Genomic DNA, 25,122 nt, shown 5'->3' on the forward strand with positions numbered 1-25,122 from the left:
GCTAGCACAGGGCTCTCCAACCCTGGTCCTAGAGAGCTTCCATCCTGTAGGTTTTCACTCCAACCCTAATCTATCACACCTGACTCTAATAATTAGCTGGTTGATAAACTGAATCAGGTTAGTTACAACTGGGGTTGGACCTACAGGATGGTAGCGCTCCAGGAGCAGGGTTGGAGAGCCCTGTGGTAGCGGATACCCATAGACGTCCAGCCATTGCGCTAACGTACGTTAGCATTGGATCACGAAACTACCTCCAACTTCCTTCATACTGGATACATAACATAAAAATTGTATCATGAGTTCATCTGACTCTGGGGAAGAAAATAAACGGCCTCATTACCAAAATCCCGAAGTATCCCTTTAATCGACGTCCATGTCATCGGCGCCCAGGGAGCAGTTGCATGATGCAATTTTTTCCATAATACACTAGTAAATTAGTAACTACTTCGGGATTAACTATCCTACTGTACCTATCTCATTGTTCCATGAAGTGATGATGACATTTGTTTAAGTAACACATGTTTTAGGCTGTGACGAGTTCTCCACATTGCTTTCACCTATCCCAGTAGTTTGAGAATGGGATCTCTGGTGTAGAAGCTAGGAGCTGAAAGAGAACCATGTCTTTTTCAGGTTACTACCCAGTGACCACCAAGCAACCCCCATCTCCCATTTCATCTGTCAGTGATGCTTGGAAAATCTTCCACAAAATAGTTTGTGTAGAATTCACGACTTAAGCCTAATGTATTCAGCGAGAGGATGTAATGCTATTTTCTTCTAATCATCTGACGTCAGCAGGGCTCTCTGAAGTGTGGCCTCCAGCTGGAAAAGGACATGAATGATTACCATCACTCTTCCTTCATCCTATCTCTCTGACTGAGACTGCTGGCGTGTCCCAGCTGACTGGCTGTTGTGACGTGGTGTTAGTTTGCACATACCTACTACTAGGCTTGGACCAATCCAGTTCTTCCTGTGGGAAAAGGCCCAGCCCTCCAGGCTTCAGCGCACTCTTCTCTTTATGCTGGCTCCCTGACAGATGGCCTCCACTATTTACTTATGGACTAAACCAAACAAGCACTGCTCACTGCTAGACTCCTGCCTTAGCTCCCACACAGCCATAGGGCATCTAAATCCTTCCAGCCCAGAGAGTATCTCACACGCACACAGTATAAGGTGGTCTACAGCAGTGTTTCCTAACTCCAGTCCTCCAGTACCCCCAACAGCACACGTTGTTGTAGCACAGGACAAACTCGCCTGATTCAACTCATCCAGGGCTTGATTAGTTGACAAGTTTGTCTGGGGCTACAACAAAAATGTGTGCTGTTGGGGGTTCTGGAGTACAGTTGTGAGAGCTGATCTACAGCTCTCACAGGCTCTGTGGTGCTGACTTGCTGTAGTCCACTGTGCTATTATGTGGTGTTTGTTGCCATCTACAGTGTAAGTTAATAAACGGCCTCTAATGTAATGTTGTAACCATACATCTCTTATGACTGAAAATAACTTCTAGAATACAGGACTATGATTACTCACCACGGACTAGCAGAATCCTAATTTTCCTTTCACGACTCTGACAAGCCCGACAGGAAGGATACGCTGCTTCCTCGGGAACAGGCCCAGATCCACGTGATCTGCGTGAAGAGGAGGCTGAGAAAGAGGTGTCGAAGGTCCGCCTGCCTTCTGAGAATTTGCAGGCTATCAAATAAACCCCCACTTCCCTCCATTCTGCTAGCAAACGTGCAATCTTTGGACAATAAAATCGACGAGTTACACAGAAGTTTGAACTACCAACGGGACATTAAAAATGAACATCTTATGCTTCACGGAGTCGTGGCTGAATGACAACGACAACATCAACATACAGCTGGCTATATGATGTACCAGCAGGATACAACAGCGGCGTCTGGTAAGACAAGGGGTGGTGGTCTATGTATTTCTGTAAACAACAGCTGGTGCACGATATCTAAGGAAGTCTRGAGCTATTGCTCGCCTGAGGTAGAGTATCTCATGATAAGCTGRAGACCACACTACCTACCGAGACAATTCTCATCTATATTCTTTGTAGCTGTTTACATACCACCACAGTCAGAGGCTGGCACTAAGACAGCATTGAATGAGCTGTATTCCACCATAAGCAAACAAGAAAATGCTCACCCAGAGGCGGCGCTCCTGGTAGCCGGGGACTTTAATGCAGGGAAACTTAAATCCGTTTTACCAAATTTCTATCAGCCTGTTAAATGTGCAACCAGAGGAAAAAGAACTCTGGACCACCTATATTCCACACACAGAGATGCATACAAAGCTCTCCCTCGCCTTCCATTTGGCAAATCTGTGAGAAAGACCTTTAAACAGGTCAACATTCACAAGGCCGCAGGGCCAGACAGATTATGTACTGCGAGCATGCGCTGACCAACTGGCAAGTCTCTTCACTGACATTTTCAACCTCTCCCTATCCGAGTCTGTAATACCAACATGTTTTAAGCAGACCACCATAGTCCCTGTGCCCATGAACACTAAGGTAATCTGCCTAAATGACTACCTACCCGTAGTGCTCACGTCTGTAGCCATGAAGTGCTTTGAAAGGCTGGTCATGGTTCACATCAACACCATCATCCCAGAAACCTTAGACCCACTCCAATTTGCATACAGCCCCAACAGATCCACAGATGATGCAATCTCCATTGCACTCCACACTGCCCTTTCCCACCTAGACAAAAGGAACACCTATGTGAGAATGCTATTCATTGACTACAGCTCAGTGTTCAACACCATAGTGCCCTCAAAGCTCATCACTAAGCTAAGGACCCTGGGACTAAATAACTCCCTCTGCAATTGGATCCTGGACTTCCTGATGGGCCGCCCCCAGGTGCTAAGGGTAGGTAACAACACATCTGCCACGGTGATCCTCAACATGGGGGCCCCTCAGAGAGCGTGCTCAGTACCCTCCTGTACTCCATGTTCACTCATGACTGCACGGCCAGGCACGACTCCAACACCATCATTACATTTGCCGATGACACAGCAGTGGTAGGCCTGATCAACGACGAGACAGCCTATAGGGAGGAGATCAGAGACCTGGCCGTGTGGTGCCAGGATAACAACCTCTCCCTCAACGTGATCAAGACAATTTTCATTGACGGGGCTGTAGTGGAGCAGGTTGAGAGCTTCAAGTTCCTTGGTGTCCATATCACCAACAAACTAACATGGTCCAAGCACACCAAGACAGTCGTGAAGAGGGCACGACAAAACCTATTCCCAATCAGAAGGTTCTACAGCTGCACCATCGAGAGCATCCTGACAGGTTGCATCACTGCCTGGTATGGCAACTGCTTGGCCTCCGATTGCAAGGCACTACGAAGGAGCGTATTCCGAACGGCCCAGTACATCACTGGGGCCAAGCTTCCTGCCATCCAGGACCTCTATACCAGGCGGTGTCAGAGGAAGGCCCTAAAAATTGTCAGACTCCACCCTAGTCATAGACTGTTCTCTCTGCTACCGCATGGCAAGAGGTACCGGAGCGCCAAGTCTAGGTCCAAGAGGCTTCTAAACAGCTTCTACCCCCAAGCAATTAGACTCTTGAACATCTAGTCAAATGGCTACCCAGACTATTTGCAGTGCCCCCCACCCCATCTGTTGTCATCTATGCACAGTCACTTTAATAACTCTACTTACATGTACATACTACCTCAAGTAACCAGTGCCCCCGCACATTGACTCTGTATCAGTACCCCCCTGTATATAGTCTCGCTATTATTATTTCACTGCTGCTCTTTAATTACTTGTTACTTTTATCTTTTATTCTTATCTGTATTTTTTTTAACTGCATTGTTGGTTAGGGGCTCGTAAGTAAGCATTTCACTGTAAGGCTTACACCTGTTGTATTCGGCGCATGTGACTAATACAATTTGGTGTGAGATGATTAGTGTGTGTGTGAGTCAGCCCTAACTTTCCTTGTCTGTGTTGTGGTCTCCAGATGTTCATCATTGACCAGGCCGAAGGGAACAGCTGCTCTCTGAATGAGTTCACCATCACTGGCTCTACTTACGCCCCTGAAGGAGAAGTGTAAGTACCAAATACTCTCTTAACGCCAGTCTGTTTAAGATACAATTATTTATTTACTTCCAATTACATGAAACGTTGGAGGGAGTTAATTATTAATCTTGTCTCCTGGCCTGTGTGTCTCCCTCCAGGTACCAGGATGGCAGACTAGTGAAGTCCTCTGCGTATGATGGTCTAGTGGAGATTGCCACCATCTGTGCCCTGTGCAATGACTCCTCTCTGGACTTCAATGAGGTCTGTGTGTCTACCTGACTGCCTATCTCCTCCTTCATATGGATCATTAAGGGATGTTGAGTAGCGTTGACTGATTGGCTAATGTTTGTGTTGTCAGGCCAAAGGTGTGTATGAGAAGGTTGGCGAGGCTACAGAGACGGCTCTCACCTGCCTAGTGGAGAAGATGAATGCGTTTGACACCGATGTCAAAGGTCTGACCAAGATCGACAGGGCCAACGCCTGCAACTCTGTATGTACACGAACTTCAACCATTGAACAATTAAATGGTGTGGTACTCCACAGCTGGTTGTTAGCAGGTTTTCTGACTGGTGTGTTGTCTGTCAGGTGATCATGCAACTGATGAAGAAGGAATTCACCCTGGAGTTCTCCAGAGACAGGAAGTCGATGTCTGTGTACTGCACCCCCAACAAGGCCCGCTCCTCGCTTGGAAAGATGTTTGTCAAGGTATCACCACATTTTTAGAAACTCTGCTATGTTTGACTCACATTGAACCAAGTGTTAGTGTTTTTAAGTCACCCATGTTTGAATCTGTGTGTCAACCTTTAAAACACTTTAATCCCCACAGGGTGCCCCCGAGGGAGTTATTGACAGATGTACTCATGTCAGAGTGGGCACCTGCAAGGTTGCCATGACCCCGGGCATCAAAGAGAAGATCATGTCTACGATCCGTGGGTACGGGACGGGGCGTGACACCCTGCGCTGCCTGGCTCTAGCCACCCGGGACACCCCACCCAGGAAGGAGGACATGGTGCTGGTCGATTGTGCCCGCTTCGTTGATTATGAGGTGAGCACTACTCATCACCACTGCATAGAGTAGGAGTTGACAGGCATTTTGCTAAAAGGCATCTGTTATGTGTAGATACCATATCTAACTTATACTGCTGGATCCTATTAATATCATATGAAGACAAATATAAACACAACATGTAAAGTGGTCCAATGTTTCTTGAGCAGAAATAAGAGGCCAGAAGTTTCCCATACGCATAAAAAGCTTATTTCTTTCAGATTTTGTGCACAAACTTGTTTACCTCCCTGTTGGTGAGCATTTCACCTTTGCCAAGATAATCCATCCACCTGACAGGTGTGGCATATCAAGAAGCTGATTAAACAGCATGATCGTTACACAGGTGCACCTTGTGCTGGGGATAATAAAAGGCCACTTTAAAATGTGCAGTTTTGACACACAACACAATGCCAAAGAAATCTCAAGTTTTGAGGGAGTGTGTAATTGGCATGCTGACTGCAGGAATGTCCACCAGAGCTGTTGCCAGAGAATTTTATGTTCATTTCACTACCATAAGCTGCCTCCAACGTCATTTTAGAGAATTTGGCAGTACGTCCAACCGGCCTCACAACCGCAGGCCATATGTAACCACGCCAGCCCAGGACCTCGCCAGCCTAGGACCTCCACATCCGGCTTCGTCACCAGCGGTGTCGTCTGAGACCAGCCACCTGGACAGCTGATGAAACTGTGGGTTTGCACAACCAAAGTATTTCTGTCAGAAACCGTCTCAGGGAAGCTCATCTGCATGCTCGTCGTCTTCACCAGGTTCTTAACCCGACTGCAGTTCGGCGTCACAACCGACCTCAGTGGCCAAATGCTCACCTTAGATGGCCACTGGCACACTGGAGAAGTGTGCTCTTCAAGTATTAATCCCGGTTTCAACTGTACCAGGCAGATAGCAGACAGCATGTATGGCGTCGTGTGGGCAAGCCGTTTTCTGATGTCAACGTTGTGAACAGAGTGCCCCGTAGTGGCGGTGGGGTTATGGTATGGGCAGGCATAAGCTACGGGCAACGAACACAATTGCATTTTATCGATGGTAATTTGAATGCACAGAGATGATGAGATCCTAAGGCCCATTGTCGTGCCATTCATCCGCCGCCATTTCAGCATGATAACGCACAGTTCAATGCCGCAAGGTTCTGTACACAATTCCTCGAAGCTGAAAATGTCCCAGTTCTTCCATGGCCTGCATACTCACCATTGAGCATGTTTGGAATGCTCTGGTTCGACATGTTCGACAGCGTATTCCAGTTCTCGCCAATATCCAGCAACTTCGCACAGCCATTTCATAGGCCACAATCAACAGCCTGATCAACTGTATTCGAAGGAGATGTGTTGTGCTGCATGAGGCAAATGGTGGTCACACCAGATACTGACTAGTTTTCTGATCTGGGCCCTTACTTTTTTTTTTTATGGATCTGTGACCAACAGATGCATATCGGTCTTCCCAGTCATGTAAAATCCATAGATTAGGGCCTAATGAATTTATTTCAATTGACTGATTTCCTTAAATTAACTGTAACTCAATAAATCTTGTGGCATGTTTCCGTTTTTATATTTTTGTTCAGTGTAGCATAACTTTTGGATGTATTGTGCAATTCTAGTAGGAACCCTGATGGTGACTCTGTTTTTGTGTTTCTCTGCCCAGTCTGACCTGACCTTTGTGGGCTGCGTTGGCATGCTGGACCCTCCCAGGACCGAGGTGGCTGCCTCCATCAAGCTGTGCCGCCTAGCCGGCATCCGCGTCATCATGATCACCGGCGACAACAAGGGCACTGCTGTGGCCATCTGCCGCCGTATCGGCATCCTGGGTGAGGAAGACGACGTGGACAAAATGGCGTTCACTGGCCGCGAGTTTGACGACCTGTCCCTTCAGGCCCAACGCGATGCTGTTATCAACGCCCGCTGCTTCGCCCGTGTCGAGCCCTCCCACAAGTCCAAGATCGTTGAGTTCCTGCAGGCCATGGACGAGATCACAGCCATGGTACGCTGAACCCACCCACCCACTCACATCCTTACTGTACATGCATAGTTGTTATATCTATTACTGTTGTCTCGTAGCCTCCTATCCACACTTAAGTATCTGTTTTGTCTCCCACAGACTGGTGATGGAGTGAACGATGCTCCTGCCTTGAAGAAGGCAGAGATTGGCATCGCCATGGGCTCTGGCACTGCCGTGGCCAAGTCAGCCTCTGAGATGGTCCTGGCCGATGACAACTTTTCTTCCATCGTGGCGGCTGTGGAGGAGGGCAGGGCCATCTACAACAACATGAAACAGTTCATCCGCTACCTCATCTCCTCCAACGTGGGAGAGGTCGTCTGGTGAGTCGGTCATTTACGTACCTCCTCCTGACAAAGTGATGTCTCTGTAGTGGTTTTATGGTGCTCCTGTGGAGGTTAATGATGTTTCTCTATGGGGGCAGTATCTTCCTGACGGCTGCTCTGGGCTTCCCTGAGGCTCTGATCCCCGTTCAGCTGCTGTGGGTCAACCTGGTGACAGATGGTCTCCCTGCCACCGCACTGGGCTTCAACCCCCCCGACCTGGACATCATGAACAAGCCCCCCCGCAGTGCCAAGGAGCCCCTCATCTCTGGATGGCTCTTCTTCAGATACCTGGCCATCGGATGTGAGTTAATGGGACTGTTGTGCTTTGTTTCCAATTCTATATCAGATATCTCAATCTTAACATTTTCTCAAGCTCACTGCTACTGGCATACCCTGCCACATACTGTTATTGTGCACCTCTCTGCCTATCCATTGTCTTCCTAGTTATAGAACTAGTCTGTCCCATAGTCAGTCAGCTGTGTCTCTGTCCTCAGGCTATGTGGGAGCTGCCACAGTGGGAGCCGCTACCTGGTGGTTCGTGGCTGCTGAGGATGGCCCTATGATCTCTCTGTACCAGCTGGTGAGACTAACGCCTAGATGTCAGCTTTACTGTCCAAATTGTGTTTTACCTCTCAGCCTTTCTTATGTCTCGTGTCTGACTCCTCCCCCCACAGAGCCACTTCCTGCAGTGTTCCCCTGACAACCCTGACTTCTCAGACCTGGAGTGTCATGTGTTTGAGTCCCCCTACCCCATGACCATGGCACTGTCTGTGCTTGTCACCATTGAGATGTGCAATGCCCTTAACAGGTGAGTCTCCTGCAGTGACATGAGCTTTCTTTCATCCTCAAAAATCATTTGCATTCAGTGGAGGACAGCTCCAACTTTTGTAAGTACAATAGAATATAGAGTTTTGACTAATCTGATCCACCATGTGACCTTCTCCCAGCCTATCAGAGAACCAGTCCCTGCTGCGTATGCCTCCCTGGGAGAACATCTGGCTGCTTGGGGCCATCTGCCTCTCCATGTCCCTCCACTTCCTCATCCTCTATGTGGAGCCACTGCCCGTAAGTCAGCTTTACTTATATCAACCAGGTCAATCTATAGGTTCCCCATGTTCACTCTCTCTCCATCCCTCATTCTCCTCTATCTCTCCAGGTCATCTTCCAGATCACCCCTCTGGACCTGACCCAGTGGCTGGTGGTGCTGAAGATCTCCCTGCCCGTCATCCTGCTGGATGAGCTCCTAAAGTTCGTGGCCAGGAACTACCTGGAACCCGGTAACCAGCCAGAGTCTAAGTCAGCCAGCAAAGGCTGGTCCCTCTCTGCATGCACAGAGGGCATCTCCTGGCCCTTTGTGGGCATCACCCTCCCCCTGGTGCTGTGGCTCTACAGCATCGACACTAACGTGTCTGCCCTGTTCTGGTCCTGACTACACCACACAACCCTCCCAGTGCACCAGTGTGAGTGGAGATTAACACACGTCTAACAAAATCCCCCATTAACCAGGATCAACTACAACAACCACATCAACTGCAGTGAAAGCTCAAGTCAACATTTGTACCTGTGTTGATGACAGATGTAATCTGTGAGCCCTCTGCTGGTTCGTCTCCAGGACATTTTCACCATTCCGCTTTTGGTTTGTCATTTGTCCATGTCTTTAATTTAATATCAAGCTTTTGGTTATTTTTTTGCTCCCCATTTTTTTGAACAGGCATAAAAAAAATATGCTAATTGGGAGCTGTCTGTGTACAGAGAATTAACACTATTTTATCAAAATTAAGATTTTTGTAGCTTTGGGAAGGCGTGGGGGGCAGCCAGGTGGTGTAAGGGGAGTGCACAGAACTCAAACGTTTCTCTTGTTTTCAGTGTGAACTTTGACCTCTAAAGAACTTGTAGATAAGTATGCTGTGCCATAACTGTAAGGACCATCATTTGCACTGAATCAGAAGTCTGTACCAAAACTGCATGTATTCTGCCCAGGCATGACTAACGGGGATTTCTTCACCAAATTAATGATTGTTCGTTCCCCTGTTTGAGCTCCTCCATTTGCTTTTTTTATGTTTATTTTCTACTCTAGTCAGAGCACAGCTACCTCAATGCTATTGATATCACAATTGATTACTACCTGTGTTCCTCAGTAAGCTTTTCATAAACATTGTCATATTGAGTGTTGAGGTATGCGCCATTTCGCTTGTGAATAAGGACATCTAGAGCCCTCATTTGCCTTTTATGTTGCTTTTTAAAAGTTTAATCTGTGTTCTTTTGATGTTCCTTGAGGGAGGTTAGGGTTAGGACAAATATATAATATGTTACCTTAGTTCAATTCAAAGCAGTTTTTTGTAATATAGACAAGCCTGTCGTTAAACACGTTTACTTGAACACAACATATTCTGTCTTTTCATTAAGGTTAACTTTTTTAAATGTTTGGTCTTCATTTATGGACACTGTAGTGTCTTTTATTACAATAATTATATAGATTAAGTATTGTGCATATACTGTACTTGAATATGTATAAACACACCGAGTGGTGGATTTTCTTATCAGTTGAGCACAAGATGGATGCTTTGATGGGACTGTTGTGGTCAGCACTCCCTATTGGGGTGGATCACCAAGCAGAGACTGCTTTGGCCATAGTATGTAGGCCCAACGCTAAAATGACTGGCTTGTAGAAGAGTCTGTACATATAACACAAAATAGTATCTATGTGTATAGAGTTTTAAAGATGCTTCATACCTTTTACACTAGTTGTACTTGAGCGTGTTTTAGAAACACTAGGTAATAGGTATTCCTAGAAAGCATGCTTTCCCCAATACCATGCCAGTAAACGCTTGAGTGTTCTTAAACCTAACTGCTATTTCTTCCAATCAGTGGTGGAAAAAGTACCAAATTGTCATACTTGAGTAAAAGTAAAGATTCCTTAATAGAAAAGTGAAAGCCACTCAGTAAAATACTACTTGAGTAAAAGTATTTGATTTTAAATATACTTACATATCAAAAGTATGAATCATTTAAAATGGCGTATTAAGCAAACCAGATGGCACAATTATTTTTATTTACAGATAGCCAGGGTCACACTCCAACACTCAGACATCATTTACAAATGAAGCGTTTGTGTTTAGTGAGTCTGKCAGATCAGAGGCAGTAGGGTGTGTCAATTGGACCATTTTCTGTCCTACTAAGCTATCAACTTTAATGAGTATTTTGGGGTGTCGGGGAAAATGTATGGGGTAAAAAGTACATAATTTTCTTTAGGAATGTAGTGAAGTAAAAGTTGTCAAATATAAATAGTAAAGTACAGATACCCCCCCACACACACACACAAAAATGACTTTAGTACTTTAAAGTAATTTTACACCACTGAATGTCTTACTGCATTTATTCCCATCTTTCTGCTTGCACGTGGCATGGCCCTAGACATGACTGTAGAAAATGAAGCAGTAGATGACCTAATGGCTTTCTGTTCACCATGCCTTTTTAAATTTCCAGTGAGAGAGCCATGTCTGTTTGCGTCTTTGCTTTTTTGACCTATGCCTTGTTTCTGTCTGTCCTATGATTGATTTGGTTTCTCCCTGTCTTTCTCTCTCCTCTCTCTGCAGCTAGTGCCGTGTAAGCCCGCTCCTCCTATAAATCCCTTGTAGGAACTGCTTTAGTGTTGTGCATGTGTTTTGAGCAGCACCACATCTTCCAAGACCTGCATGTCAATAAAGAAGAGCTATCAAGACATGATTGATACATTTCATAAGCAATTACATGACAAAAAAAGTAATCAAATGGTATATATATTTTAACTGAATGGGTGTAAATATTTTTGGAATCAAATGAACCAATCCCAGGTCCCTCCATCCTTACTAAATGAAGAGCTGCGTTTACACATGACAGCCCATTTCTGGTCTTTTGCCCAAGTAGTGGAAAAATATCAGAATTGGGTTGCCTGTGTAAATGCAGCCTTCAAACTAGATACAACAGAGTTCCTATGTTATCTTAATATACCTATTATAGTTTTCTATTAATGTACACTATTCCATGATGCATGTCCTCTGAAGCAGCCATTTTATCAGATGTGTAATAATTAATGTATTGATAAATTAAATGGACAATAGTACAAATGTTATCTTTTCCTAAGGAACTCTTTTTTGGGGGTGGAGATGTGTAAAATAACCAAATAGACTTTTCTTTGCGCTGTAATGTGCAACATGTTTGAAGCAGATTTTGCGGTATCTGGGAAGGCGGAGGTGTGGCGATCCATTACCCTGAAAGAAAGTCAGTCCCTTCAATGGCACACACGCGTGCCAAACTAATTTCAGAGCTGACGATTGTATTGTCACATGACTTGTGGTTTCAGGTAAATAAAGCAATTCTACATTATGTTGCCGATCTTCTATATGCCAGATTGGAGATGTGTATTCATTTGAAGCTACGATGTGTATTCATTTGAAGCTACCTTGCTTATAGCCTAAATACAAGGATGTTTTAGAGAAGTGTTTCCCAACTCCAGTCCTTGTACCCTCAACGGAACACATTTTTGTTTTAGCCCCAGACAAGCACACCTGATTCAACTTGTCAACTAATCATCAAGCCCTCAATTAGTTGAATCACATGCATTTGTCTGGGGGTACTGGAGGACGAGTTGACAAACACTGTTTTAGAACTGTTACTCAATAAGTCACTAATACTAATTTACCAAAAACTTCAATAATATGTCAGGGCGTGAGACCAGACGTCATGATTTTATATCTTCAAAACATATACACACACCACATGGTTAAACATCTGCATTGGAAAACTTTAACATTACTTTGCAAAGAATGTGTCAAATTAAATGACCCCGTGATTGACACACAACATTGAGAGACAGGCCTCAAGTTATCTGATTATTCAGAAGGGAAAGTATGTCACCAGCTTCACACCAATCTGTGTTAATACATGCAAATATTAAACAGAAAAAACAAAGCAGCAGAAATAGAATAATTTCAATGATTACTGGCTTCAGATTATCTTGTGTTAACCCAACAAACAAGGAAACTCTTGGGCCATGGCCCAACAATCCTAAATAGCCTCTTCACCTCATCTCCTTTACTCTTGGACCCCTGATGGGTATGAAATAGGTTAGTAACGTTCATTTTCACCTACCAACTAATCAGTGATCGCAAAGGGAAGGAGACGTGGAATGGCAAGTTATCATTTTTGGGTGCTGGGTTGTAAAATGCATCCTCCCCAAACCTCAGTGGCTGCTATGATGACCTCTATAACCCTGAGATGGGGCTTTATACACCCGTATCTTGTATACACCCATATAGAGTCCACCGGAGCATTACATCAGGAACCCATGATGCCTATGTGTGGCGTGTTCCCCCAGCCCCCCGCTGTGTCCCTGGTGTCTCTGCAGTGGGCCTGGGTCACTGCATGCCAAACCACTGCTCCTGGTCTGCCCACTGGGCTGCTTCACTGTCACTGCCTTCCAGCTCTCCATCCTCCCCGCTGCCCTCCATGTCATCTCCATCCAGCTCCACAGTGGCATCAGCAGGGCTCTCCTCCTTCTCCATCTTCTGCATTCCTTCCAGAGACTTCTGGTCATTCGGGTCCAGGCTAAAAGACAGATGGAGTCAGATTCAGATGATAGAGAAACATGTGCAGTTTCAAGATCGAAGTGCACCATTTACATATTTGAGAAAAGGTAGGCCTAAGAGCGACACTGCATTAACATTTCATGAGTTGTGTAAAACCCTGGACTTTGGTGTAACATTACCTAAGTGCTATGCTGTATTGGTCCATAGCCTCTTGATAATCATTGATCGCCACCAAGAAATCCCCCAGCATCCTGTGCAGCACACAGTCACTCTGATTGGCCAAGGCATTCCGGAGAAGAGCAATCCCTTCCTCGTATTTCTGTTCCCGACCTTAAATGCGAAAACAAACACAAAATCAACTCTTGTCCCTAACATCTTCGGTAAAACAAAAATYACAAAGATACAATGGTTCTAAATCTCTACAGCAAAACAACTAATAGAACTTCAGGGTTTGCTACCAAGCCACATACTTAGCAGCTCTGCCTTCTTGACCACAGCCTTGGTGTAGTCAGGCCTCTGGGCTAGCGCCTTGTCCAGCAGGGTTTTGGCCTTCTCCTGGGTCACAGGGTCCTCCAGGCAGACTGTAGCCAGGATGGTCAGAGTCTGGGCATTCGCTCCCAGGGTCTTATAGATGTTATTGGCCATCCCCATTGCCTCTCGGATCCCATTGGATGCCAGGTAACAGTCAATCAGACCTGGGGACAGAGAAGGCTCATGACTACCTCAATACTAGTAACAAAAAAAAAACAACATCTGATGTTGCAGCTTTATGTGGGGGCAGTTCAAGATGAAAACAGATGTTCATTACAATGATGCGATCATTACAAGAAGGTCCCCTTGCCTTCATAGCAGTCCAGACGGCAGGGCGCCAGGCGCATGGCCTCTCTGAAGTGGATGATGGCCTCCTGCACTCGGCCCATGTTCCTCAGTGCTGCCCCCTTCAGGAGGAGGGCTTGCACACTGTTGCTGTTCAGCTGGATGGCCTTGGCACCCAGGTAGAGGGCCCGGGAGTAGCGCTTACTGTAGAAGCTGTGACATCTGAGCCACCAAAAACCAGATTGGTAGGAACATGTATTTAGCCACTGTGTTCTTGGGGACCTTCAATGCAGAAATGTTTTGGTCCCCTTCCCCAGATCTATGTCTTGGCACAATCCTGTCTCGTAGCTCTACAAACAATTCCTTCGGCCTCATGGCTTGGTTTTTGCTCTGACATGCACTGTCTACTATGGGACCTTATATAGACAGGTGTGTGCCTTTCCAAATCTTGTCCAATCAATTGAATTTACCACAGGTTGACTCCAATCAAGTTGTAGAAATATCTCAAGGATGATCGATGGAAACAGGATGCACCCGAGCTCAATTTTGAGTCTCAGAGCAAAGGGTCTGAATCCTTATGTAAATAAGGTATCTGTTTATTGTTTTTTTTAATACATTTGCAACAATTTCTAAAAACCTGTTTTCACTTTGTCATTATGGGGGTATTGTGAATAGATTGATGAGGTAAAAAAAAAAAAGTAAATCCATTTTAGAATAAGGCTGTAACCTAACAAAATTTTGAAAAAGTCAAGGGGTCTGAATACTTTCCGAATGCACTGTATAGTGAGCAATATGTTTGGAACATCAAATTGCAATACATATACAATCATGAGAATCGCAACAGATATCGTATCAGCACCTAAGTATCGTGATTATCTTGGCAATTCCCAGCCGTATTACCCAGATATGACCCAGGGCTCTGCATGCTGGTCTGAGATGTTGAACAGCCTTCCTCCCAGAACCTCAACATCCTCCAGGTGCCCCTCACGTGCCATAAGGTAGCCATATACATCCATGCCTGACAGTAAGTAAAGACAACATAACTGAATTAGTTCAACTACACATAAAAACCTAATAGTTAATGTCTTAGATAAGAATCGCTAGACTGGCTTAGTGAGTCCTAGGAAACTGATTTATTTAGTCAGTGATGGGTTTTCTGATGTCTGCTGTCCAGTACCTTTGATCAGATAAGGATCCAGCATCTGGGCCTGCTCAAACTTCAGAATGGAGTTCTTTGTGTCGCCTGCCCTGAAGTACACATCTGCCAGGCTCACCAGCAGGTCCACATTGTCACGCATTAGAGACTTCTTCTCCAGGGAGCTGAGAAGGAGAATCAGGAAACAGAGAAACACAACACCCAGAATGAGAGCCATAGTTTAACAACACCGGAGATTATGATTCATGAAATTAATAACACTCCCATGGTGGGATGAGGAACTGGTCTGCTCACCGGATGGAGTTGATTGCTCTGTGGTTGTCCCCTGCATGTATGAAGGCATAGGATTTGATCCACACAGAGAGCCACTCCAGGTTGGGAAGACTCTGGATCACATCCATAGTCATGGACGCCACCTCAGCTCCCTTCACTGACAGAGACAGGAGACCTACAACAGACACGAGTTAAAAGAACCCTTCAAAATGAAGAGCACAACAACATGGGATTTTGGCATGTCTGTGTGACGCACTACAAAAACATCCCAGTAACTAGTCCATACCAATGATGGCATCCAGTGCCAAGGGACACTGTCTCAGGACCTCTTTGTAGCTTGTGACAGCAGAGCGTTCGTGTCCAGCCTTCCTGTACAGATTAGCCAGCATCATGTTGATCTTAGGAAGGATAAACAAATATGCAATTCGGAAATTCCTCACAAGAATCTGGGCTGCTTTACTTTATTGAAATAGTCATAAAACGGCACTGCAAGCTTGGGTGTCATTGAGAGGATGGGGCTTTAAGGAGGGGACCTCAAAACAGCAGCCTACCTTTGGGGTTCTCTGTCTAGATGGAATCCCATCAAGCACTGCAATTGCATCCTTATCCAGCTTCAGGATGGTGTAGCACTCTGCAATCTTATACTTGACCTCAATCTCTGAGGGAAAACTCTGAAATAAAGAAAAATGGCATTTGGTCAATTCAGAAGGCAATGCACATTGTACACAATTACATATAGTCTGTAGAGCAGCTCAGTCAAATGTGCGTTATTTTTAATGAATGGCATGGATGCCTGTTGCTACAGCAAGATATGTTGTAATTGACAGAGTTAGGAGCCTTCCACACCTGTGACTGCAAGGAGGATGCAGTTCCCCCGGTAGATGGCCGCACTTTAGAAGTTTTGCTGAGCACTTTCTTCTGCTGCAGTGCCATGTTGTACTTGCAAGCAGCATTACGGTACTCCTTGTCATGGAAGATGGCATCTGCATGATAAACCAGCAGCTGGTACTTCTGGGATGGTGAGAACAGTTCTCTGAAAGAACAGATGTGGTACCTGCATCACTCTCTGGCACAGTATTTGACTGACAATAACTATATGAAGTGGTCAAGGAAATTAGCAATCAACATACACAATCTTTTCACAAATAGTCACATTATTAATCCAGATACAACTACACTGAACAAAAATATAAAACGCAACATCTAAAGTGCTGGTCCTATGTCTCATGAGCTGATCCCAGAAATGTTCCATATGCACAAAAAGCTTATTTCCCTCAAATTTTGTGCACAAATTTGTTTAAATCCCAATTGGTGAGCATTTTACCCTTTGTCAAGATAATCCATTCACCTGACAGGTGTGGCGTATCAAAAAAAAAAGAAAAACAGAATGATCATTACACAGGTGCACCTTGTGCTGGGCACAAAAGGCCTGTGCTGTTTTGTCACGCAACAATGCCACAGATGTCTCAAGTTGAGGGAGCATGGAATTGGCATGCTGACTGCAGGAATGTCCACCAGAGCTGTTTCCAGATAATTTAATGTTAATTCCTCTACCATAAGCAACCTCCAACGTTGTAATAGAAAATTTGGCAGTATATCCAACCGGCCTCACAACCACAGACCATGTGTAACCACACCAGCCCAGGATCCTCAGTGAGTTAACCTGGCTCCCAAGTGGGTGGGCCTATGCCCTCCCACACCCACCCACTCATGGCTGCGCCCCTGCCCAGTCATGTGAAATCCATAGATTATGGCCTAATGCATTTTTTTTCAATTTACTGATTTCCTTATATGAACTGTAACTCAGCAAATTCTTTGCGTTTATCTTCTTGTTCAGTGTACATTTACACCCATCTTAAGCTAGTTGGCTTGCTAGCTAGATATAAATACTGCCAGCTGCGTCCTTGTCACCTTGGCTCGTGACGATAAGCATGCATTGATTGGGACATGTGTTATCAATTGTACAGAATTATATGCTTTTGAAGATGATCGAACGGAGTGAATAACTAGTTAGGTAGCTCATACCTCAGAGGGATGTACAGTAGCTAGCCAGCTAGCTAATACTATACTGTTACTTACTGATTGTTATTGCTCATTGTCAGCAGTAAGCTACTAATTATCCGAACGTTTGAGTGAAGTCCCGCGGCGGCCATATCCCTCACATGATCTATGACGTTCATTTCGATGTATTTTGATGGCTTGCTTTAAGATCAAAATCTAAAGTTTACGATTGCAGACAGGTAGCTTACTTGCTAGCTATCATCATAAACGGCAATGTATTAAATATGGCGCCGCAAGTTGAAGGACCCATCAATTATGTTTTGCTTTTATAAAAACATCATATCATTGCTACGTGTCATAAATATGACAGTTTTCTTCTCCTCGGTATAAATGACAAAAATCTAAGTAATACGTTTTAAAACCTTAAACGGACACAAAGTTGTCCTGTTCAGGCGACTAGAGTACCACAGAGACGTAATACCCTAGCGGTCAAACAGGGAAATTGTCAGGGTTGTCAGGTCCAACTAAAATGTCTAGCCCAATGAAATCTGAAAACCTACGCAGATGTGAAAACTTGCCTCAAAAAGTTTTTCGCAGAAAGAGAGGTGTATGCCACATTTATCTAATACATGTTTGTTTCCCCATAACGTTATCGAGCGAATTAAGGATTTTTTAATGACGTAGGCTAATAAGCAAAATTCGGTTTTCTATCAAAATAATAAATCTTGCGAGTTTAAGAATGTCGCAAGAGAAAAGATAAATCGCCCTTATTAAACTCTCCAGATCATTTTCCATCAATGGATGTCGATGTAACTTGTTTTGACTGCCATGATTAAGCAATAAGGCCCGAGGAGGTGTGATATATGGCTAATATACCACTGCTAAGGGCTGTGACCAACTGGCAAGTGTCTTCACTGACATTTTCAACCTGTCCCTGGCCAGGTCTGTAATACCAACATGTTTCAAGCAGACCACCATAGTCCCTGTGCCCAAGAACACCAAGGTAACCTGCCTAAATGACTACCGATCCATAGCACTTACGTCTGTAGCCATTAAGTGCTTTGAAAGGTTGGTCATGGCTCACATCAACACCATTATCCCAGAAACCCTAGACCCACTCCAATTTGCATACCGCCCAAACAGATCCACAGATGATGCAATCTCTATTGCACTCCACACTGCCCTTTCCCACCTGGACAAAAGGAACACTTACGTGAGAATGTTATTCATTGACTACAGCTCAGCGTTCAACACCAAAGTGTCCTCAAAGCTCATCACTAAGCTAAGGACCCTGGGACTGAACACCTCCCTCTGCAACTGGATCCTGGACTTCCTGACGGGCGGTAAGGGTAGGTAACAACACATCTGCCACGCTGCCTCAACATGGGGGCCCCTCAAGGGTACGTGTTCAGTCCCCTCCTGTACTCCCTGTTCACCCATGACTGCATGGCCAAGCACGACTCCCAACACCATCATTAAGTTTGCTGACGACACAACAGTGGTAGGCCTGATCACCGACAACGATGAGACATCCTATAGGTAGCTCGGAGAACTGGCAGTGTGATGCCAGGACAACAACCTCTCACTCAACGTGATCAAGACAAAGGAGATGATCGTGGACTACAGGAAAAGGAGGACCGAGCACACCCCCATTCTCATCGACGGGGCTGTAGTGGAGCAGGTTGAGAGCTTCAAGTTCCTTGGTGTCCACATCACCAAAGAACTGTCATGGTCCAAAGACACCAAGACAGTCGTGAAGAGGGCACGACAACGCCTATTCCCCTCAGGAGACTGAAAAGATTTGTCATGGGTCAGATCCTCAGATCCTCAAAAATACAGCTGCACCATCAAGAGAATCCCAACTGGTTGCATCTCCGCCTGTTATGGCAACTGCTCAGCCATCTGACCGCAAGGTACTACAGAGGGTATTGCGTACGGCCCAATACATCACTGGGGCCAAGCTTCCTGCCATCCAGGACCTCTATACCACCAGAGGAAGGACCTAAAAATTGACTCCAGCCGCCCTAGTCATAGACTGTTCTCTCTGCTACCGCACGGCAAGCTGTATTGGAGCGCCAAGTCTAGGTCCTTCTTAACAGCTTCTACCCTCAAGCCATAAGATTACTGAACATCTAATCAAATGGCTACCCAGACTATTTGCCTTACCCCCTCCCTCTTTTACACTGCTGCTACTCTCTGTTATTATCTATGCAAAGGTCACTTTAATAACTCTACCCACATGTATATATTACCTCAATTACCTCGACTAACCGGTGCCCCCGCATATTGACTCTGAACCGGTACCCCCTGTATATAGCCTCGCTACTGTTATTTTACTGCTGCTTTTGAATTATGTTACATTTATTTCTTTTTTTTTGTTGGTATTTTTCTTAAAACTGCATTGTTGGTTAAGGGCTTGTAAGTAAGCATTTCACTGTAAGGTCTACACCTGTTGTGACAAATACAATTTGATTTGATTTGTTGAAAGGTGAACCTTCACCCCAGTCTGAGGTCCTGAGCGCTCTGGAGCAGGTTTTCATCAAGGATCTCTCTGTACTTTGTTCTGTTCATCTTTCCCTCGATCCTGAGTAGTCTACCAGTCCCTGCAACTGAAAAACATCCCCACAGCATGATGCTGCCACCACAATGCTTCACAGTAGGGATGGTGCCAGATTTCCTCCAGACGTGACGCTTGACATTCAGGCCAATCTTTGTTTCATCAGACCAGTGAATCTTGTTTCTCATGGTGTGAGTCCTTTAGGTGCCTTTTGGCAAACTCTAAGCGGGCTGTCATGTGCCTTTCACTGAGGAGTGGCTTCAGTCTGGCCACTACCATAAAGGCCTGATTGGTGGAGTGCTGCAGAGATGTTTGTCCTTCTGTCAGAGTGACCATCGGGTTCTTGGTCACCTCCCCGACCAAGGCCCTTCTTCCCCAATTGCTCAGTTCGGCCGTGCAGCCAGCTCCAGGAAGAGTCTTGTTGGTTCCAAACTTCTTCCATTTAAGAATGATGGAGGCCACTGTGTTCTTGGGGACCTTTAATGCTGCAGACATTTTTTGGTACCCTTCCCCTTCCCCTCTAAGGACAATTCCTTCGACCTCATGGCTTAGTGTTTGCTCTGACATGCACTGTCAACTGTGGGACCTTACATAGACAGGTGTGTGCTTTTCCAAATCATGTCCAATCAGTTGAATTTACTACATCTGGACTCCAATCCAGATGCAGCGCTCAATTGAGTCTCATAGCAAAGGGTCTGAATAGTTATGTAAATAAGTAAATTTGCAAACATTTCTAAAAACCTGTTTTCACATTAATGGGTATTGTGTGTAGATTGAGGAGGAAAATGTTTCATTTAATACATTTTAGAATAAGGCTGTAATGTAACAAAATGTGGAAAAAGGGAAGGGGTCTGAATACTTTCCAAATACACTGTATGTCAATACTTTTTACTTTCACTGTTGATAGTAGTTGATGCCAAAGCTGTGGCGATTTTAGCATGTAAATCTTGGTAGGGAAAACTCCCCCAATTTTGTTTTATACATGCCAGCAAAGCCACTACACAACACTAAACAATACATTAATTGCACTATAACAGTAACAAACAGTGCCCACAAACTGTTAGGACCTACAGTGTCAAGAAAAAGTATGTGAACCCCTTGAAATTATCTAGATTTCTGCATAAATTGGTCATAAAATCTAAGTCACAACAATAGACAAACAGTCTGCTTAATCTAATAACAATACAAACAATTATACGTTTTCATGTCTTTATTGAACAGACCGTGTAAACATTCACAGTGAAGGGTGGGAAAAGTATGTGAACCCTTGGATTTAATAACTGGTTGACCCTCCTTTGGCAGCAATAACCTCAACCAAACGTTTTCTGTAGTTACAGATTAGACCTGCACAACGGTCAGAAGGAATTTTGGACCATTCCTCTTTACAAAACTGTTTCAGTTCAGCAATATTCTTGGGATGTCTGGTGTGAACCGCTATATATATACAGTACCAGTCAAAAGTTTGGACACATACTCATTCAAGGGTTTCTTATTTTTAATATTTTTACATTGTAGAATTATAGTGAAGACATCAAAACTATGAAATAACACATATGGAATCATGTAGTAACCAAAAAAGTGTTAAACAAATCAAAATATATTTTAGATTTTAGATTCTTCAAAGTAGCCATCCTTTGCATTGATGACAGCTTTGCATACTCAAAACAGTTCATTCAACCTCATTTACTGAGGCATTCTCTCAACCAACTTCATGAAATAGTCACCTGGAATGCTTATCCAACAGTCTTGAAGGAGTTCCCACATATGCTGAGCACTTGTTGGCTGATTTTCCTTCACTCTGTGGTCCAAATCATCCCAAACCATCTCAATTGGGTTGAGGTTGGGTGATTGTGGAGGCCAGGTCATCTGATGCAGTAGTCCATCAATCTCCTTCTTGGTCAAATAGCCCTTACACAGCCTGGAGGTGTGTTGGGTCATTGTCCTGTTGAAAAACAYATGATAGTCCCACTAAGCCAAAACCAGATGGGATGCCGTATCGCCGCAGTACCATGCTGGTTAAGTGTGCCTTGAATTCTAAATAAATCACTGACAGTGCCACCAGCAAAGCACCCCCTCACCATCACACCTCCTCTTCCATGTTTCACGGTGGGAACCACACATGCGGAGATCATCCATTCACCTACTCTGTGTCTCACAAAGACATGGCGGTTAAAACGTAGAATCTCAAATTTGCACTCATCAGACCAAAGGACAGATTTCCACCTGTCTAATGTCCATTGCTTGTGTTTCTTGGCCCAAGCAAGTCTCTTCTTATTATTGGTGTCCTTTAGTAGTGGTGTCTTTGCAGGAATTTGACCAAGAAGGCCTGATTCACGCAGTCTCCTCTGAACAGTTGATGTTGAGATGTCTATGTTACTTGAACTCTCTGAATCATTTATTTGAGCTGCTGGTAACTCTATTGAACTTATCCTCTACAGTAGAGGTAACTCTGGGTCATCCTTTCCTGTGGCGGTCCTTATGAGAGCCAGTGTCATCATAGCGCTTGGTGGTTTTTGTGACTGCACTTGAAGAAACTTTCAAAGTTCTTGAAATATTCTGCATTGACTGACCTTCATGTCTTAAAGTAATGACGGACTGTCATTTCTCTTTGCTTATTTGAGCTGTTCTTGCCATAAGATGGACTTGGACTTTTTTTGTTTTCCTTATTTCATAAGCAACAGTGTTTAAACCCTTTACAATGAAGATCTGTGAAGTTATTTGGATTTTTACGAATTATCTTTGAAAGACAGGGTCCTTAAAAAGGGACTTTTCTTTTTTTGCTGAGTTTATTATTGTTCATTGCTATTTTGTGTAAATGTTGCACAACGACCAACATTTTATTCTAGTTGTGGTGAATATGTCTTGTATTATGAACCAATTTTTATAGTTAGTTTGTGAATACGTTTCTTGTACAAAGGATTGTGTTCCAACACTATCATAAATATGGCTTTGATATAATTAAAGTAAACCTCAGAGTAATCTTCTCTATGAGTTGCTTTGATGTTATCTTTATGAATAAGATGCATGCAATTTAATTGTGCTCTAACACTCTTGTGCCTTTGATTTCATTTAATTAAACCTCAACGTAAAGAAATCTCATTTTTTGGTCTTTATATGCAAGACGTCCTCCAGCGATGCAAGACGTCCTCCAGCGATGTCTGAACTTTTACTTTTGAAAAGCTATATTCCAACTATAAATACAGTAAAGTACACACACTAAAGTGTAAAAAAATACATTTTGGACAACTTTTTAGGCATTCAAATTGTTGGTCTGATGGGAATCCATGTCATTTTGCTTGAGGAACAACGGAGAACAAGAGGAATACCCCCACTTGTGCTACGTCATGACTTACCTGGATGTGCCTCTTGTTAAGTAAATCAGGTGTTACATGAGGTGAAAAGGAGACCAAATCAAATTTGATTGGTCACATACACATGGTTAGCAAATGTTAATGCGAGTGTAGCGAAATGCTTGTGCTTCTAGTTCCGACAGTGCAGTAATATCTAACAAGTAAACTAACAATTCCCAACAACTACCTAATACACACAAATCTAAAGGGATGGAATAAGAATATGTACATATAAATATATGGATGAGCGATGCCGAGCAGCATAGGCAAGGTGCAATAGATGGTATAAGGCACAGTATATACATATGAGTAATGTAAGATATATTAACATTATTAAAGTGGCATTGTTTAAAGTGACTAGTGATCCATTTATTAAAGTGGCCAGTGATATGAGTCTCTGTGTAGGCAGCAGCCTCTCTGAGTTAGTGATTGCTGTTCAGCAGTCTGATGGCCTTGAGATTGATGGCCTTGAGATAGAAGCTGTTTTTCAGTCCCTCGGTCCAAGCTTTGATGCACCTGTACTGACCTCGCCTTCTGGATGGTAGCGGGGAGAGCAGACAGTGGCTCGGGTGGTTGTTGTCCTTGATGATCTTTTTGGCCTTCCTGTGACATCGGGTGCTGTGGTTGTCTTCGAGGACAGGTAGTTTGCCCCCGGTGATGCGTTGTGCAGACAGCACCACCCTCTGGGAGAGCCTTGCGGTTGAGGGCGGTGCAGTTGCCCTACCAGCCTGTGATACAGGCCAACAGGATGCTCTCGATTGTGCATCTGTAAAAGTTTGTGAGGGTTTTGGGTGACAAGCCAAATTTCTTCAGCCTTCTTAGGTAGAAGAGGCACTGTTGCACCTTCACCACACTGTCTGTGTGAGTGGACCATTTCAGTTTGTCAGTGATGTGTACACAGAGGAACTTGAAGCTTTCCACCGTCTCCACTGAGGTCCCGTCGATGTGGATAGGGGGGTGCACCCTCTGCTGTTTCCTGAAGTCCACAATCATCTCCTTTTGTTTCGTTGCCATTGAATGAGAGGTTGTTTTCCTGTAACCAGATTCTCAGAGCCCTCACCTCCTCCCTGTAGGCTGTCTCATCATTGTTGGTAATCAAGCCTACTACTGTTGTGTCATCTGCAAACTTGATGATTGAGTTGGAGGCGTGCTTAGCCACGCAGTCATGGGTAAACAGCATGCACCCCTGAGGGGCCCCCGTGTTGAGGATCAGTGAAGATGTTGTTTCCTACCTTCACCACCTGGGAGCGGCCCGTCAGGAAGTCCAGGGCCCAGTTGCACAGGGAGGGGTTCAGTCCCAGGGCCTCAAGCTTAATGATGAGCTTGAAGGGTACTATGGTGTTGAATGCTGAGCTATAGTCCATGAACCACATTCTTACATATGTATTCCTCTTGTCTAGATGGGATAGGGCATAGTGCAGTGTAAAGGCGATTGCATCGTCTGTGGATCTATTGGGCAGGTAAGCAAATTGAAGTGGGTCTAGGGTGACAGGTAAGGAAGAGGTGATATGATCCTTGACTAGTCTCTCAAAGCACTTCATGATCACAGAAGTGAGTGCTACGAGGCGATAGTCATTTAGTTCAGTTACCGTTGCCTTCTTGGGTACAGGAACAACGTCATCAATGTGGTCTGCGGTTGTGAGGCCGGTTGGACGTACTGCCAAATTCTCTAAAACGACGTTGGAGGCTTATGGTGGAGAAATGAACATTCAATTCTCTGGCAACAGCTCTGGTGGACATTCCTGTAGTCAGCTTGGCAAATGTATACTCCCTCAAAACTTAAGACATCTGTGGCATTGTGTTGTGTGACAAAACTGCACATTTTTAGCTTTTTGTGCATATGGAACATTTCTGGGATCTTTTATTTCAGCTCATGAAACATGGGACCAACACTTTACATTTTGCCTTTATATTTTTGTTCAGTATATAATATATATTTTTTGCTCTTCCAAAAGCAACACAGGCCTAATACCTGTAAAGTCATGAGTGACCATCTTTTGAAA

General features: G+C 44.4%; 2 protein-coding genes across 3 annotated transcripts in view; one reads left to right on the top strand and one right to left on the bottom strand.

Annotated features, from left to right (window-relative positions):
- The window catches only part of LOC111974497 (sarcoplasmic/endoplasmic reticulum calcium ATPase 2), a 28,551-nt gene extending 17,431 nt beyond the window's left edge, over window positions 1-11,120 (top strand). The window contains exons 9-21 of one of the 2 annotated variants that reach the window (XM_024002217.2): window positions 3,968-4,056; window positions 4,185-4,287; window positions 4,385-4,516; window positions 4,612-4,731; window positions 4,853-5,071; window positions 6,723-7,058; window positions 7,176-7,396; window positions 7,498-7,700; window positions 7,894-7,979; window positions 8,074-8,207; window positions 8,347-8,464; window positions 8,556-8,676; window positions 10,996-11,120. In XM_024002217.2, coding sequence (XP_023857985.1) covers window positions 3,968-4,056; window positions 4,185-4,287; window positions 4,385-4,516; window positions 4,612-4,731; window positions 4,853-5,071; window positions 6,723-7,058; window positions 7,176-7,396; window positions 7,498-7,700; window positions 7,894-7,979; window positions 8,074-8,207; window positions 8,347-8,464; window positions 8,556-8,676; window positions 10,996-11,009 — 1,896 coding nt within the window. In that variant the 3' untranslated portion in view covers window positions 11,010-11,120. Of the gene's footprint in view, window positions 1-3,967; window positions 4,057-4,184; window positions 4,288-4,384; window positions 4,517-4,611; window positions 4,732-4,852; window positions 5,072-6,722; window positions 7,059-7,175; window positions 7,397-7,497; window positions 7,701-7,893; window positions 7,980-8,073; window positions 8,208-8,346; window positions 8,465-8,555; window positions 9,372-10,995 lie in introns of those variants that run through there. The other variant, XM_024002216.2, reaches the window with a different exon arrangement.
- Window positions 11,121-12,161: 1,041 nt separating this feature from the next.
- Window positions 12,162-17,700, bottom strand: LOC111974498 (anaphase-promoting complex subunit 7). The gene is made up of 11 exons (XM_024002218.2): window positions 17,291-17,700; window positions 16,058-16,244; window positions 15,763-15,882; window positions 15,498-15,609; window positions 15,233-15,386; window positions 14,960-15,102; window positions 14,683-14,800; window positions 13,808-14,004; window positions 13,437-13,661; window positions 13,146-13,296; window positions 12,162-12,985 (listed from the first exon to the last, which is right to left on the bottom strand). Exons 1-11 carry the CDS (start codon window positions 17,389-17,391, stop codon window positions 12,796-12,798), a joined length of 1,698 nt encoding a protein of 565 aa, XP_023857986.1. The 5' UTR covers window positions 17,392-17,700; the 3' UTR covers window positions 12,162-12,795.
- Between the last annotated feature and the right edge of the window lie 7,422 nt (window positions 17,701-25,122).

The sequence above is a fragment of the Salvelinus sp. IW2-2015 genome, linkage group LG15 (genome assembly GCF_002910315.2).
Source record: "Salvelinus sp. IW2-2015 linkage group LG15, ASM291031v2, whole genome shotgun sequence".
NCBI lineage: Eukaryota > Metazoa > Chordata > Actinopteri > Salmoniformes > Salmonidae > Salvelinus > Salvelinus sp. IW2-2015.